General features: G+C 40.1%; 1 protein-coding gene across 3 annotated transcripts in view; it reads left to right on the top strand.

Moving 5' to 3' along the window:
* Positions 1-14661, top strand: part of acsf3 (acyl-CoA synthetase family member 3) — an 85495-nt gene that overhangs the window by 9166 nt on the left and 61668 nt on the right. The window contains exons 1-2 of one of the 3 annotated variants that reach the window (XM_055216554.2): positions 10190-10323; positions 12058-12802. In XM_055216554.2, coding sequence (XP_055072529.2) covers positions 12116-12802 — 687 coding nt within the window. In that variant the 5' untranslated portion in view covers positions 10190-10323; positions 12058-12115. Of the gene's footprint in view, positions 1-10189; positions 10324-12057; positions 12822-14661 lie in introns of those variants that run through there. The other 2 variants (XM_055216563.2, XM_055216569.2) reach the window with 2 other exon arrangements.

The raw sequence follows: 14661 nt of genomic DNA, 5'->3' as shown, positions 1-14661 counted from the left end.
ATATCCATTTTTGTACAAAGACTTGTGGCTTGGAGAGTCAAAACGACTCATTTTGCAATAGACTTTGCAAGTCGGTCATCATTTGCGTCACTAAGGTGCATTAATAAAAGTACAGTCCGACTGTTTCCACGCAAACAAACAAGCCAAGGTAACTAAACTAGATGAAACTATTTCTTACTCCTATAAGTTTGCCCTTCGCCACATGCATTCAAAGCATCTTCCCCACAGCAGAGCTCGGCCGTCCTCCCAGAGAGGCTAGACAACATATGGTGTCGTCTCTCAGCACAGAGCTGTGTGACAATCTCAAAGACAGAGCCGCCTGCCTGTAAGAGCTGAGGGAAGGGGAAATAAGAAACTGCTAGAAGAGGAAGCCTGTCTTTGGTGATTTATTAATTCGGCTCATGGCCACATCCCAGAACTCTACTTTATCCTAATAGGAGTTAATGCATCTTTAGCCTTGCGTAGCCAGACTTTTGCCTGTTGGCATAAAGAATGATCCACGCTGGCCAAGAGATGCCCATTTAGCAAGTAACATGTAAATTAGCGATGCACAAATACAAAAATTTTGTGCATATACCGATATTCAAAATATTTACAGACACCGATAGATACAGATAGTTTTGCTTTTTACTTCTTGTAAATTATTATGTTCAGTGCAGAGCGTAACAAACTGCAATATTGTTGTCATGGTCAGCAAGTTCAAATAATCACACAGCATGAATTCTCATACATTTCCTGCACCTTTTGATAGCCAGGATAAAATCTGCCCTGACCATTGGCTGATTTAAACAATCAATCAAGGTCCGAAAATAAAAAAAATGGCTTTTACCTGCCAATACCAATTGTATGCCAATTATCGGTGCATCCCTAAAGTAAGAAGTTGGATCTACTTAAAAAATTACTTCAATTGGTAACATTATCCAACTTAATTTTCATACTTTAAGTAAAAACTTTTAGATGAAAACATGTTATAAAAATTACTTTAATTGATAATACCTAATACATTTAAGCTTTTTCAACTTACATTTTTCACTAAAAGTGAGAAAATGTAGTTAAAATGTTTTACCTTTTTTGGTGTTAAAAGGTTATTTCACCCCAAAATTACAATTTTATCCTAAATCACCCATGTGTTGTTCTAAACCACCAAGCCCTTCGATTGTCCTCAGAACTCACCCCTAGACATTTCTGATGAAAACCAGGAGGCTCGTGACCAGTGGTGGCGCTTGATGCAAAGCTCGTCACAACATTTGGTAAATGGTAAATGGACTGCATTTATATAGCGCTTTTAACAGACTTATGGCCATCCAAAGCGCTTTACAATTAGCCTCACATTCACCCATTCACTCACACATTCATACACCGACGGCGCAGAGCCGGCGCCAGACCATAACTAACAGGGAGGCACTCGGCTTCCAACGGGGGGCACGCAATAGCAACAATAACTTGCAAAAAGAAGACATTAAAACAACAAATACAGCAAGCACACACTCATACAACTAGTACAGACTGTCAGCTCATTTCCCGTATATAGTGCAAAAGACCACAAACTTTGCGCAAAACTATTGAACTTCGACCGCGGCGTGAGCGCAAGCTGAGCTCCGCTGCGCTCACGCTTGGCTCGACGCAACAACAAACCACCCTTGCGCGGCGCAAGCCATTGAAATGAATGTGTTTCATAGCGCAGCGCACACCGCGTCCTAGCTTTAAAAAAGCCGCTTTACCATAATCACGTCATAATGCTGTTAACGGTCTATAGCCACACTTCACATTTAAGCTTACGTAATTTAAAACAACGCTAACTTACCTTTAAAATAGCTGAAGACGGCGTGTAGGAACATTAAACTTCCTTAAAACAGTGTCCTGTAGATTTGTAAATTCCACCTCAACCTCTAATCTCTGAGTTTGAGCCAGTCTGTGTTTGCATGAAGATGAAGCAGGCGGTGCTGGTTCGTTCTAAATGTTCTAATATCCATATTTTACACAATCCATAAAATGCCGCGAAAAAACACGTTGCTAGTATCAAGTCACAAATATGCTAAAGACGTGAGACGGGTGAGACACGGCAATACATCCAATCAGAGAAACTGGTCTATTTTAATTAAAGAAAACATATATCAACTATATTTTCCTCATTTGATTACATTACAAGTCATAAAACATTCAATGTTTAATTTATTTTAATTATTCTTGATATATATTAAAGTAATAAAAAACTTTGTAGCTTTGCGCGAATGCCCCCCCTTGACGCCGGCCCTGCGACGGCGGTGTCAGCCATGCAAGGCGCCAGCCAGCTCGTCGGGAGCAGCTGAGGTTAGGTGTCTTGCTCAAGGACACCTCGAAACTTGGTCCGGTGGAGCCGGGGATTGAACCACCAACCTTCCTGTTTGTAGACAACCTACATGAACCACTGAGCCACTGCCGCTTTTTTATAATAAAAAAGTGACGCGATACTCGCTTAATCTAATGTGTAATCAGAGTTTAGTGTTAACTTTGTGTCTAGTTGCGAGTATTTTGTGAACATGAGTGTCTGTTTTATCATAAACCATTTCGACGCGTCTGCGACAGGAACGTATTTTGACGCATGATGTGCATGGTTCACATGATGCAACAAATACATATTTTGGAAAGACAAGCCGAACACACGACACTCCGAACACATATTTCGTATCCGCGTCCCTTGGAAGAGAGGTCACCAGCCCTGACTGCTGTTGTCGGTCCCATAGTCTGCAGTTTGATTTTCACAATCAAGCCCAGAAAATAATGAAAGACAAAAAGACAAAGACGAAAAAGGTCCACGTGCCATCAGTAGTTCAAAAATAATATTATGAAGCGATGAGATCACTTTTGTGCTCAAAGAAAACAAAACGAATGATTTAATTCAACAATTTGTTCTCCTCCTCGTTTAGTCGTTCATTGCACATTCACAAGCAGACTACCGTGCATGCTGTTGACGTCAACTGCTGATGAAGTTTTTTGACAAACTTTTTCATTTTTGAACTAGTGATGGCATGTGGACCTTTTTGCCGATGTCTTTCATTCTTTTCTGGGCCTGATTGTGAAAATCAAACTGCAATCTATGGGACCGTCACAAGCATCCCGGTTTTCATTAAAAATATCTAAAAATGTGTTCTGAAGACAATAAAAGCACTTAGTGGTGTAGAAGGACACAGGGGTAAGTTGTATAAGATAAAAGGGTAATTTTTGGTGAAATAACCCTTTAACAATTACAATATATATATTTTTTTAATTAATCCAACTTTCACTTTTTACAGTGCATATACATGACATTTAAGGGCAGGTAATTAAATATTAATACCTATATTCTAAATTGTATGTAGTCACCTGTCACATGGAGACCATTCCACAATAAAATTAATTTCTGATATACACTCACCTATAGGATTATTAGGAACACCTGTTCAATTTCTCATTAATGCAATTATCTAATCAATCAATCACATGGCAGTTGCTTAATGTATTTAGGGGTGTGGTCCTGGTCAAGACAATCTCCTGAAATCCAAACTGAATGTCAGAATGGGAAAGAAAAGTGATTTAAGCAATTTTGAGCGTGGCATGTTTGTTGGTGCCAGACGGGCCGGTCTGAATATTTCACAATCTGCTCATTTACTGGGATTTTCACACACAACCATTTCTAGGGTTTACAAAGAATAGTGTGAAAAGGGAAAAACATCCAGTATGTGGCAGTCATGTGGACGAAAATGCCTTGTTGATGCTAGAGGTCATAGGAGAATGGGTCGACTGATTCAAGCTGATAGAAGAGCAACTTTGACTAAAATAACCACTCGTTACAACAGAGGTATGCAGCAAAGCATTTGTGAAGCCACAACACGCACAACCTTGAGGCGTATGGGCTACAACAGCAGAAGACCCCACCGGGACCCCACTCATCTCCACTACAAATAGGAAAAAGAGGCTACAATTTGCACAAGCTCAACAAAATTGGACAGTTGAAGACTGGAAAAATGTTGCCTGGTCTGATGAGTCTCGATTTCTGATAAAACATTCAGATGGTAGAGTCAGAATTTGGCATAAAGAGAATGAGAACATGGATCCATCATGCCTTGTTACCACTGTGCAGGCTGGTGCTGTAATGGTGTGGGGGATGTGTTATTTGCACACTTAAGGCCCCTTAGTGCCAATTGGGCATCGTTTAAATGCCACGGCCTACCTGAGCATTGTTTCTGACCATGTCCATCCCTTTATGACCACCATGTACCCATCCTCTGATGGCTACTTCCAGCAGGATAATGCACCATGTCACAAAGCTCAAATAATTACAAATTGGTTTCTGGAACATGACAATGAGTTCACTGTACTAAAATGGCCCCCAGTCACCAGATCTCAACCCAATAGAGCATCTTTGGGATGTGGTGGAACGGGAGCTTCGTGCCCTGGATGTGCATCCCACAAATCTCCATCAACTGCAAGATGTTATCATATCAATATGGGCCAATATTTCTAAAGAATGCTTTCAGCACCTTGTTGAATCAATGCCATGTAGAATTAAGGCAGTTCTGAAGGCGAAAGGGGGTCAAACACAGTATTAGTATGGTGTTCCTAATAATCCTTTAGGTGAGTATCTAAAAATGAAAATCTAACATCCCATTTAAAGGTAATATGTTCTTTATCATGCCAAAATTGATTTCTTTTATTACAAAACAAACATTTTAAAATGGATGAATTGAACCAAATAATGAAAGAAAATCAAGCAGAAATAGTCCAGAATATATGAAAACTCTTTCAATATTGTTAAATGATCATCTTAAGAAACTGCTCGATAAAATAACAAGAAAACATTTTTTACAAATTCTAAGCAAACAGCTATGAAGATTTACATTTTTACATGTAGGCATTTAGCAGATGCTTTTATGCTAAAATGTAACATAGTTTTTGTTTAATTTGGGTTAATGTTTTTAGTCACAACATAATACTTTTAAAGGTAGTGTACATAAAAAAATGCCACGCTGACATGTTCCACTACATAAAAGGCTAATTCACTTTCCCTTCATTTAAAACAACTGAAAGCAGCTTTTATGTGGTGATCTGCAGTACAGATGCAGGTCTAAAGAGGCCAGGCTGCCTGGAAGTAAGATCGGGAAAGCCCTGATTGTCTCTCCTGTGCAGTCATTTCCGTTGCCTTGGAAGAAAGCAAAGAGAAAACAGAGCGATCAATAAGTCATTAGTGGGAGAGCATCAGTAAAGCCAGTGTGCCGTGAGGACGATAATGACCAGAAAACTGAATGAGAAATACCACTGCAAAGAAGAGACGTTGTGTCAAACTCCTTTTCAAAGTATCGGATCTCAGTAAAACAGTCTGTGTGATGAATTTGTCAGTATGTTATCAAAAGTTTGGACTCAAAACTCTGTTTTAGAAGTGTTTAAAGAATTCGAGAAAGCCATAGCATCAGTTCAACACCCGCATCGGGCACCATATGTGCACTTCACACTCTTCTCCCAATGGGCACAAACCCCGGGCACTGATACTCTCCACACATCTGCTGGGTTGCCAATAGTGCCAACTTTCACTGCCCTGGTTAAGTGAAAAGCATAGCTGTGTAACTAGAGACAGGCATCATGCTAGCAGTCATGGGTAATTCATAAAAATAAATAACAGCTGTATAGGCCTTCTAACTTGGAGGTGAAATCAAAAGGTTTAATTTAGGATAGGTCAGGCAATAATGTCTCGATTTTGGTTTGGGCTTTGACTGAATACTTGGGCTTTAATCTTGGGGTTTTGTAAGCTGGAAGTAACTTTGTATAGACGGTTTCAAAAATAAACAACACAATTACCTAGGAAACCAAAACATTTGTTCTTTTTGACAAGGTATTTGTTCAAGAGTTCAGTTTTGCATCTAGTCAGACCATTATAAAAAAAATAAAACAGGAAGTAAAGTTCGGACCAGACGCGTATCGCGTCACCGCATGTGCGTCCGATGAAACGGTCTATACCAGGGGTCTTCAATTAATAAAACATCTGGTAGATATAGTCTACTCTAAACTTTTTTTGTTTTACTTGTCAGTTTTATTTAACTACTCGATATGTTTTATCTTTGTTTAAAATGTTAACATACATAAAAGAAGCCAACCTTTTAAAAAATACAATAACATATATTGCTTTGGCGTGCAACTCACAGACTCTGTGCGGGCAATTTCACGAGTTCACACTTACAAATAAGTTAAAAGAATTAAATTAGTAAACGTATTTGGTGTGCTGTCCGGGGAGAGGGCTCTGAGCAGGGAATGAGCCTAAAACACAGAGTATCCCCCCCCCCTTAAGGAAATAACTTGGTAAGTGAGAGGAGACGGGGTGGAGGAGGGATTCTGAAAGATGCGAAGGATTTTCAGTGAGTTCAACTGTGATTTATATATGGCTTGCTTTCGAGCTGATTGGGTGTATTGTTGATTACCGATTGAAAGCGGCTGGTGCCATTGACTACTGATTGAAAACAGCTGAAGTCACTTAGGTATTTTATTTGACATGTTCCTCCCGAACTTTGTTAATAAAACATCATTTATTTTCAACCCAGCATTGGGTCAAAAAGGGACGAGTCCACCCCTTTGGGTTGTAATGTTACGTCATTTATGCTGTTATAGGTTGTTTTAACCCATTGTTGGGTCAAATATAAACATTTTCTGGGTTAATTTAACCCAGCAGTTGGGTTCATGCCTTTTTGACCCAACGCTGGGTTGAAAATAACCCAGCATTTTTTTTAACAGTGAGTTTTAGGAGAGGACAGGAAAGTACAGGGAGGAGAGAGGGGTATGGGATCGGCACGAGCCGGAAATCGAACTTGGGTCGCCAAGGTGCGAAAGCACCATATGTCGGAGCGCTGCCCACTACACCATCAGCCTCGACATAACCCAGCATTTTTACCTTCTAACAACAGCTGGGTCATTTTCAACCCAACATTGGGTGAAAAAGGGACAAACCCAGCCCATTAGGCTGTAATTTAACCTTTGCTGGGTTGTGTTAACCCAATGTTGGGTTAAAATATAAAGTTTTCTTAATTTAACCCAACAACTGGGCTTGTCCCTTTTTGATTTGGATTGTGCCTGATGAAGACCTGAAAGTCGAAACGTTGTGCTATTAAATTATATTTGGAGCATTTTAATCAGTGTGCGGGCTTCTTTGTTGTTTTTTTCTTGTGATTTATTATTCGTTGCCCAGCACCTGAACCCAATTCTGGGTGGTTTGGATGTGCAGACCTTTTCCCTTTTTGACCCAATGCCGAGTTGAAAATAACCTAATAGATTAGATTGTATACACAGTTATTGACTTTTCATACTTTGGATAAAAGCATCTTATAAATGCCTTCATGTAAATGTACCACACATCCTTCTCCCCCCGATAAAATAAATGTAAATACAATTCTTTCACTAATACATTAATGCAAATTCATAATTAAAGCTCACACACCCCGAACATCAGCTCAGGCATCACACCCCCAGATTTGTTGTTTCCAAAGCTATGGCAGATCCCTTCCAGTGCACAATGGATCCTGAGGACCAGTCCTGCTCCTGACATATGCTATGGGAAAGGAGCAGACAGCAGCAGGGTCCAGTGTCATGTCTGCGTGTGGTGAGGATCGCTTATCCCCCTGCAACGGCACATATGCTTGAGACACAAAACAGTTGGATGTGGCCGTGGGCTAAACTGGGTCAGGCCAGCACAGATGGAGCCAAACTCCCAGTGGGTCACAGAAGCTGAACAAGAAAAGAAAACCGCTGCTGTTGAGTGTCCCTTCAAAAACACATTAAACACAATCTGACAAAAAATGTGCGGATGCCAGCGCAAGCTTCTGGAACGCAACCTTAAAAATAAAAGCTGGCAAAGCCTGGCATGTTGTTGTCAAATGTACAGCTTGATGTTGTCTTATCCCTCCCCATCCTTTTCATCCTGTTCTTTGTTTTATTAAAACGAGGAGATGTCTGAAAACCTCCAGAGGCGTTTGCAACATTTAAAGAACATGACAGTTACCCTTGGAGAGACCAAACACTGTTTTCTAAATGAGAAGCTCTTGTAGCTCCTGCGAGAGATGATATGTAGAACAGCCGGCTTGAGAAAGATCCCGGCCAATCAGACGTGAGCAGACCATATGTTAGATGTTTCAAGCAACAGTTCAACGTAAATGACGTGCTTAACACAGATAGACAACAACAAATAAACACATATAAAACTGAAAAAGCTATATATATATGCATATAGAAAGTACTCCAATGGCATAATCCTCAAGGGTGTTTCTCCATGTGTGTTGTAGTCAATAACATCCTTTTCGACCATACTCTGCTGTTGCACGTTCAAGAAACATGGGCAAAAAGGCAAACGTTGAGAATTCTTGTGTAAAAGCGCACAAAGGTTTCCATGTAATAATGAGGGTGAACCTCATCCAGAGACAAGAATGCCAGGGTTGACCCAGATGCAGTATCATCCTCATGTATGAGTACTAAGCATGCAACGCAAGTGTTTGCATGTGGCATGAGTCTAGCGTGTGTTTACACTACTGGAAAGAAGTCAAGTTTGCAGCTGCAGCACCAAATAATTCATTGTCCGTTACACGCCCGGGAGAAGCCACAGGTAGTTGATGAAGTAGCAGTGCCAAGCATGCCAACTGGCGAAGACAAAGCGCAGCTGCTGAGAGTCAACGCAGCCAGATGCCGCCGTCGACGTGCCATGTGTTCCAAGAGGGGCAAGAGGGGGAGATTGAGGGGCTTGCCAAGATATTCTCATCTGGTGCCAACCTGACACATGTTTTTGGAACACCCCTTGATTTCCGTTCCCCGCTTACTCTCTCCGAATCTTTTGGAAAGGCGGGGGCTTCTCTTTTGAGAGGATCCGACGCCAACCGAACGAGGAGCTGGCGCCCACTGCCGGACACGTTACCTGCCAACGGCGTGATTTTGAAGACGTGGGGTTGGCGGACAGCCATCGTAGCTTCGAGTCAGATGCTAGCACACCGGGTTGCCGACTGCTTTTTGCCACCCTTCGGTCTTCTTTCTGACACAGTCAGAGGATCTTCGAATAGCAGCTGGAACGTCAAGATTTGTGCCAATGCCACGATCCAAGCATGATGCCGTCGAAAAGAGAATCACGCTCAGCGTCCCTTACGAACCAGGAAGGACGTTCACATTAAATATTTTTGCAAAAAATCCAAAACAGATTGTGAGGAATCAATGATCTGTTAGCGTTAAAGCCTTCAGTATGGTATCTTCGCTTCGAGCTCTTGCTTTGGGTGTGAATGGATCGTTCGCTGACGATACTATTTCTCAAACTGGAGGGGAGATTTTCAGACAGAGCTTCCAGTTTGCAGGAACATGCCATCCCTGTTTGCCACGGAGGGGTTTAGGGAAGTGAGAACTTTTTGAATGAGTGCCATGTCTCTACCAGTCTTATTTGAGGCCCGCGACTGCCAGCTGGTGGCTAAGTGCGCCCGTACTGTGAGCTGATGCCAAAACCAGTTGGCACAATGAAGCTTGGGTGAGAACAGCATGATGGCAAAATGCACGCTATGATGTCAGTCATCACCACCTTCAGTACATCTGTCTGCCCATTTTCATATAAACTACCAGTCTCATTTTGGACTGGTGCTATTTAAAAAAAAAATTAGAACAGTAGTCATCAATAATAAGACTTATTATTTATTAATAAAATACCATAAGTGTGACATGAGTCAAAAGTCTTTGAGTATTTTTATAGATCTCAGTATTTTCTCAACCGAACAAATGTAGTGCATTCTGGGATGTACTGAAGGCCGCCATGTTTGCTGTGGACATTTTGGGGACACATCTTGTGCAGGACAAATAAATTAAACAATGAGTAAAAATAATGAATTTTTTAGTTTTGCAAAGAAATTAATATGTAAACAAAAGTTACACATTTATATTTGTTATTATATTTGTTATTATATTTGTACATAAAACTAAGAAACGAACTATGTCAACATTTTGACAAAAAGTGCAAACATTTATACTTCAGCAATATTTTAAAACGACATTAAAACTAGATTGTTATTATATCATTGTACTTATTCTTCGCATATTACCGTAATAACTGGAAGCTAATTGATTCTTTTCTTCATTTCTATTATTCTCATTACTGATGTATTATGTTAATATATTCATCAATGTTTTACCTTTATAAGCACGAGCACGCCTATATTAAAAGAAAAAAGTTAAATCCGCATGTGAGGATTTCAGTCTCATACTAAATCCAAACGACAAGTACCTTAAACTAAAGGTTCCGCTTTCGTTTGGTTTCCACACGGACTGTTGTACACGGCGCACCGTGCACCCGGTTTAACTGTTGTAAGTAGGACGCGCTTTATTACATATTTCTGTTAGTTTAAATCAGTACATTTGATTGACAGTAGTGGAAAATGTCATGAATTACTTCATTTTACACGTCCATCAAACCGGGTGTTATTTGAAGTACTAGAATGACGTAAAAAGTGTTTTATTAGCCCTCGTGTCCTGTTTATAGACTGTCATGTCTCAGTGTTTCACAGGTCAAACTGATGTTCTCATGTGATTATGTGTGTTGTCAATCACAAATGCAAAAAAATACAGACGATTTTGAAAGAAGGTTTATGAACATTGTGGTAAACATCGTTTCATGTTTGTGTTCAGTCTGATCAATGTAAACCTACATTGCACAACGATTAACTGAACCTTTAAATTGACAGCAGTACAGTAATCAGAAACACGACACGTGTCTGAAAATTAATGGATTTATTGTGAATGCGTTATTTATGAATGCCTTTAACATGAAAAGTTATATACAGTACCACAGGTCAGACAAGACCATACATTTTTCCATGGAAGCATGTTATCAAGTTCATAAAATGAGTAAAGGGAATGTATAAAATCAGTACTACTCAGGTTTGCACCAGCAGAATGACCAGTGAGGTAACTTAAGTTCATCACATTCACTATAGATCATGGGTCTTCAACAGGGGGTTCAGTATTATTGATTGAGTCCAATAAGTATATTTGTAAAAACATGCAGGGCCATCATGCACAAATATTTTTTAAGGGGCCACAGTGTGCACAGCTACCCCTCACTGTCATCATAATTATTAATGTCAATTAAATATCAAATTCTTGTATACACCGTATTCTTATAGACTACACAGAGACAAAAAGAAAAACATTTCTGATTGATTTTATTGCTATTTTACGCATGAATGAATAACTCATGCACTCGACAGTCACATCTGTGATTGGCTGTAATAATCAATACTGCAAAAAGCAGTGAATAAAAATAAACCTTTGATGCAAGCAGATCTAAATGTAATGTTTTAAGCAACCTTATTTATTTAATTGCATTGAAAGACTATTATTTTTAAAATCAAGCCTATAATCTTATTGTTAAGACCTTTTATAAGAGGTTGTATTAGTAAACATTGATAAATGCCATTAACTAACATTAACAAAGAGTTAACAATATAATGTATTAATATTCATTTTAATAATAAAGTTATTCATGTTAGTTCATGGTGCATTAATTAATGTTAACAGTTACGTATACAACGCTCAATTTTATAAATGTATTAGAAATGACATGAAGAAAGATGAATAAATACTGTAGAAGTATTTCATTGTTGGTTTATTTTAGATAATGCATTAACTCATTGTTAACAAATATAACCATAAGCTGTCACTAAAATATTTATATAAAACTATTACAGGAATGCATTTTTTGCATCATATTTGACTCTAGATGGTGAATCTGGATATAAACATTAAGAAATGGACTTTGAACTATCATCTTTGTACATTTAATCCACAAACGTGTGATGGCGCCAGTGCTGTTGTGTCTGTATAATTCATTAATAATTCATTGCAATGGTGAATATCTCAGAAAAGTTAAGAACTGATCCAATAAAACAATCATTGCAATCTGTGTATCATTGCATAGCACCCTTAGCAACGTAAATATGTTAAGCCTTCTGTTACTGTATATTATATACAGTATATTAAAAACTACATCTAGTAAATTAAATCTAAATATTCATATTTGCTTTTTGTGTGTGTTCGCAGTTTAGACTTCAAAGTCAGATGATAAAGTTTGCAGACTCCTCCTGTGCAGTCACATGTCATGCTGTCTGTACGCACAGCTTCTGTCTGTCGCCGGTTTTCAGGATTGTCTCGTTGTAGGTCTGGCCAAAGTCCTCCGAAGTGGCTTTTGGGAAATACAGAACAGAGAGCGCTCGTATCATCCAGCCTAAAAATCACCCCAGCTCCTGTTTTCTCCAAAGCTCCTGCATATGGAAACAACGTGGCCATTATAGATCACAGCGGGAGCCACACCTACTGCTCCCTGTACAAAAATGGCAAAAGCCTGGCGGGACGTATTACTAAAACCCTCGCCTGTCAAACAGGAGACCTGCAGGGTAAGCGTATCGCATTCCTGTGTGGCAATGATGCATCTTACACGGTGGCGCAGTGGGCGTCCTGGATGTGTGGCGGCATTGCCGTGCCGCTCTACCGGAAGCATCCTCCGGCGGAGCTGGAATATGTCATTACGGACTCCCAGAGTTCACTGCTGATAGCCGGGCAACCTTTTACAGACTCCCTGCAGCCTTTGGCACAGAAACTAGGACTGCCCTGTCTGGAGCTTCCTGCCACATCCAGCTTAGATTCTCTACAATCCGAGGACACATCCACGCTGCCTGAGGAGAACATCTCAGACTGGGCGGAGAGGCCTGCCATGCTAATCTACACCAGCGGCACCACGGGAAGACCGAAGGGCGTGCTGCACACCCACAACAGCTTGCAGGCCATGGTGAATGAGTAACTATACTGTATGCAAGTTCATGTTAATTAGTAGCTGCAGTTTTGTCTTTTATTTTATAAGTGTTTATTTATTAATTATTAATGTAGATGCAGTGCACTGCAGGCATTGTTTCTGCCATTTGTTGACACCTTACACATTTCTTGCCTGGGATGACTCCATGTTTAAAGAGGGAAATTAAAAGATTGGATTAAAAAAAATTATCGGATAGGGAAAGCACTGGCTTTGTGAGGGTGTAGCTTTACAATAATCAAAACACAAAATCCTTCCAGTTAACTAAAAATTCCCATATTGCAACACGAAAAAACCCCAAACTTCCCTTATTGGAAATCATGTGACCTTTTCTGAAGCTCTCCAACTGAAATTACAACGATTTATCGTGCAAATGTGCGTTTTCTCAATGAATGAATTTTAATGAATTACGGTGAAATCCCGGCACATCCCAAAGCCAGGGGGCGCTGTCATGCAGAAAATCCCTTTGTGCCACATAAGAAGTAGCATTACACACGCTATACATGTTAAGTCAATGCAAAGACACGCTCGAGTGAGGTGGCGCGAGTTCCACGCAAATTGAGCTTTTCGAACGTCTGAGGTGCGTAACACAGCATTCGCGTGAATAGCGTGAGTTGAAAAAACTAAACTTTGTTGGATATACGTGCCATGTTAACCAATCAGGAGCTTGCTTTAGTAGTGACGTGATTACGACGTAGCAAACAGAGGCAGAAATAAGAAACAACAATGGAGGACAAAATCATTGTCGATTTATGTGGACACCCGGAGGTGTACGACACATCTTCATGCTTTTATAAAATACAGGTATAAAAAGGATCTCGCTTGGAAGAAAGTGAGGAGTAGGGCTGTAACGATATATCGCGTGTCCCATTAAAAAGGCCCGTCTAAAATCGAATATGCATCGCTGCATTGCGATTATGTGTTTTAGGGCCCTATAAAATCCGTTTTATTTTTTCCCAAATTCCGTTTTATTTTTTCCCAAATTCCGTTTTCTCCGTTTTAATTTTTGCAAATTCCGTTTTATCCGTTTTAATTTTTGGCAATTATATTTTTTACCCTTTACTTTTATTTTAGTCATAAAAAGAGTGTGCCTTTAATGTTAATGATTAAAATGTAAATGATTTGGGGGAAAAACTGGATAACAGGATTACTTAATGACTATAAAAGATGCATTTACACATGCACATACACACGCACGCGCGCGCGCGCGCGCACACACACAACTCAATTCAATGCATTGTTTTTTAGTGTTGTTGCAGGAGGCTACAACAAGATGTCAACGCAGTGGTGCCTTCAGAAGTGCCTTAAACACATCAATCCAGCGGAACGCGATCCATATTTTATACACAATCGCTTGAAATGCATATAACTTTACAAACATACACAGGATAGTGATCTGACTTAGGACAGCGTGATCACGCAGCTCTTTGCACGTGTGAGCGAAAGAGAGACAGAGAGCGGCGCCATGATGCAGATGATTATATTTTCAATGCGAGGGATAGTTAGTTTGCCTCAGCTCGCTTGAAATGCATAAAACTGAACAAATACATGAGGATTTGTGTTCGCACTGCGGACAGATGCGTGAGCGCGTGACCGTGAGAGGTACAGTGAGACAGACATGGATGAGAGAGTGCATGTATCTTTGCGCTCACCGTGAACAGAGTGTTGACAAAACTTCCAAAATAACAGTTCTCCGGTCACATAAAAGTCATGTGAGACCTGCTCGGAACTAAGTGCTTAGCGTCGAATTTCTTAATTTTTTCGCTGACGAAAGCAGTCGTGGAGAGCCGCTTCGCCATGGTTTCAGTGTTTTTGAGGAGGTCTGAAACGACGGGAGG

Source organism: Misgurnus anguillicaudatus, chromosome 21, assembly GCF_027580225.2.
Source record: "Misgurnus anguillicaudatus chromosome 21, ASM2758022v2, whole genome shotgun sequence".
Classification (NCBI taxonomy): domain Eukaryota; kingdom Metazoa; phylum Chordata; class Actinopteri; order Cypriniformes; family Cobitidae; genus Misgurnus; species Misgurnus anguillicaudatus.
The sequence above is the reverse complement of the archived record's forward strand: the minus strand, read 5'-3'. Positions and strand labels throughout refer to the sequence as shown.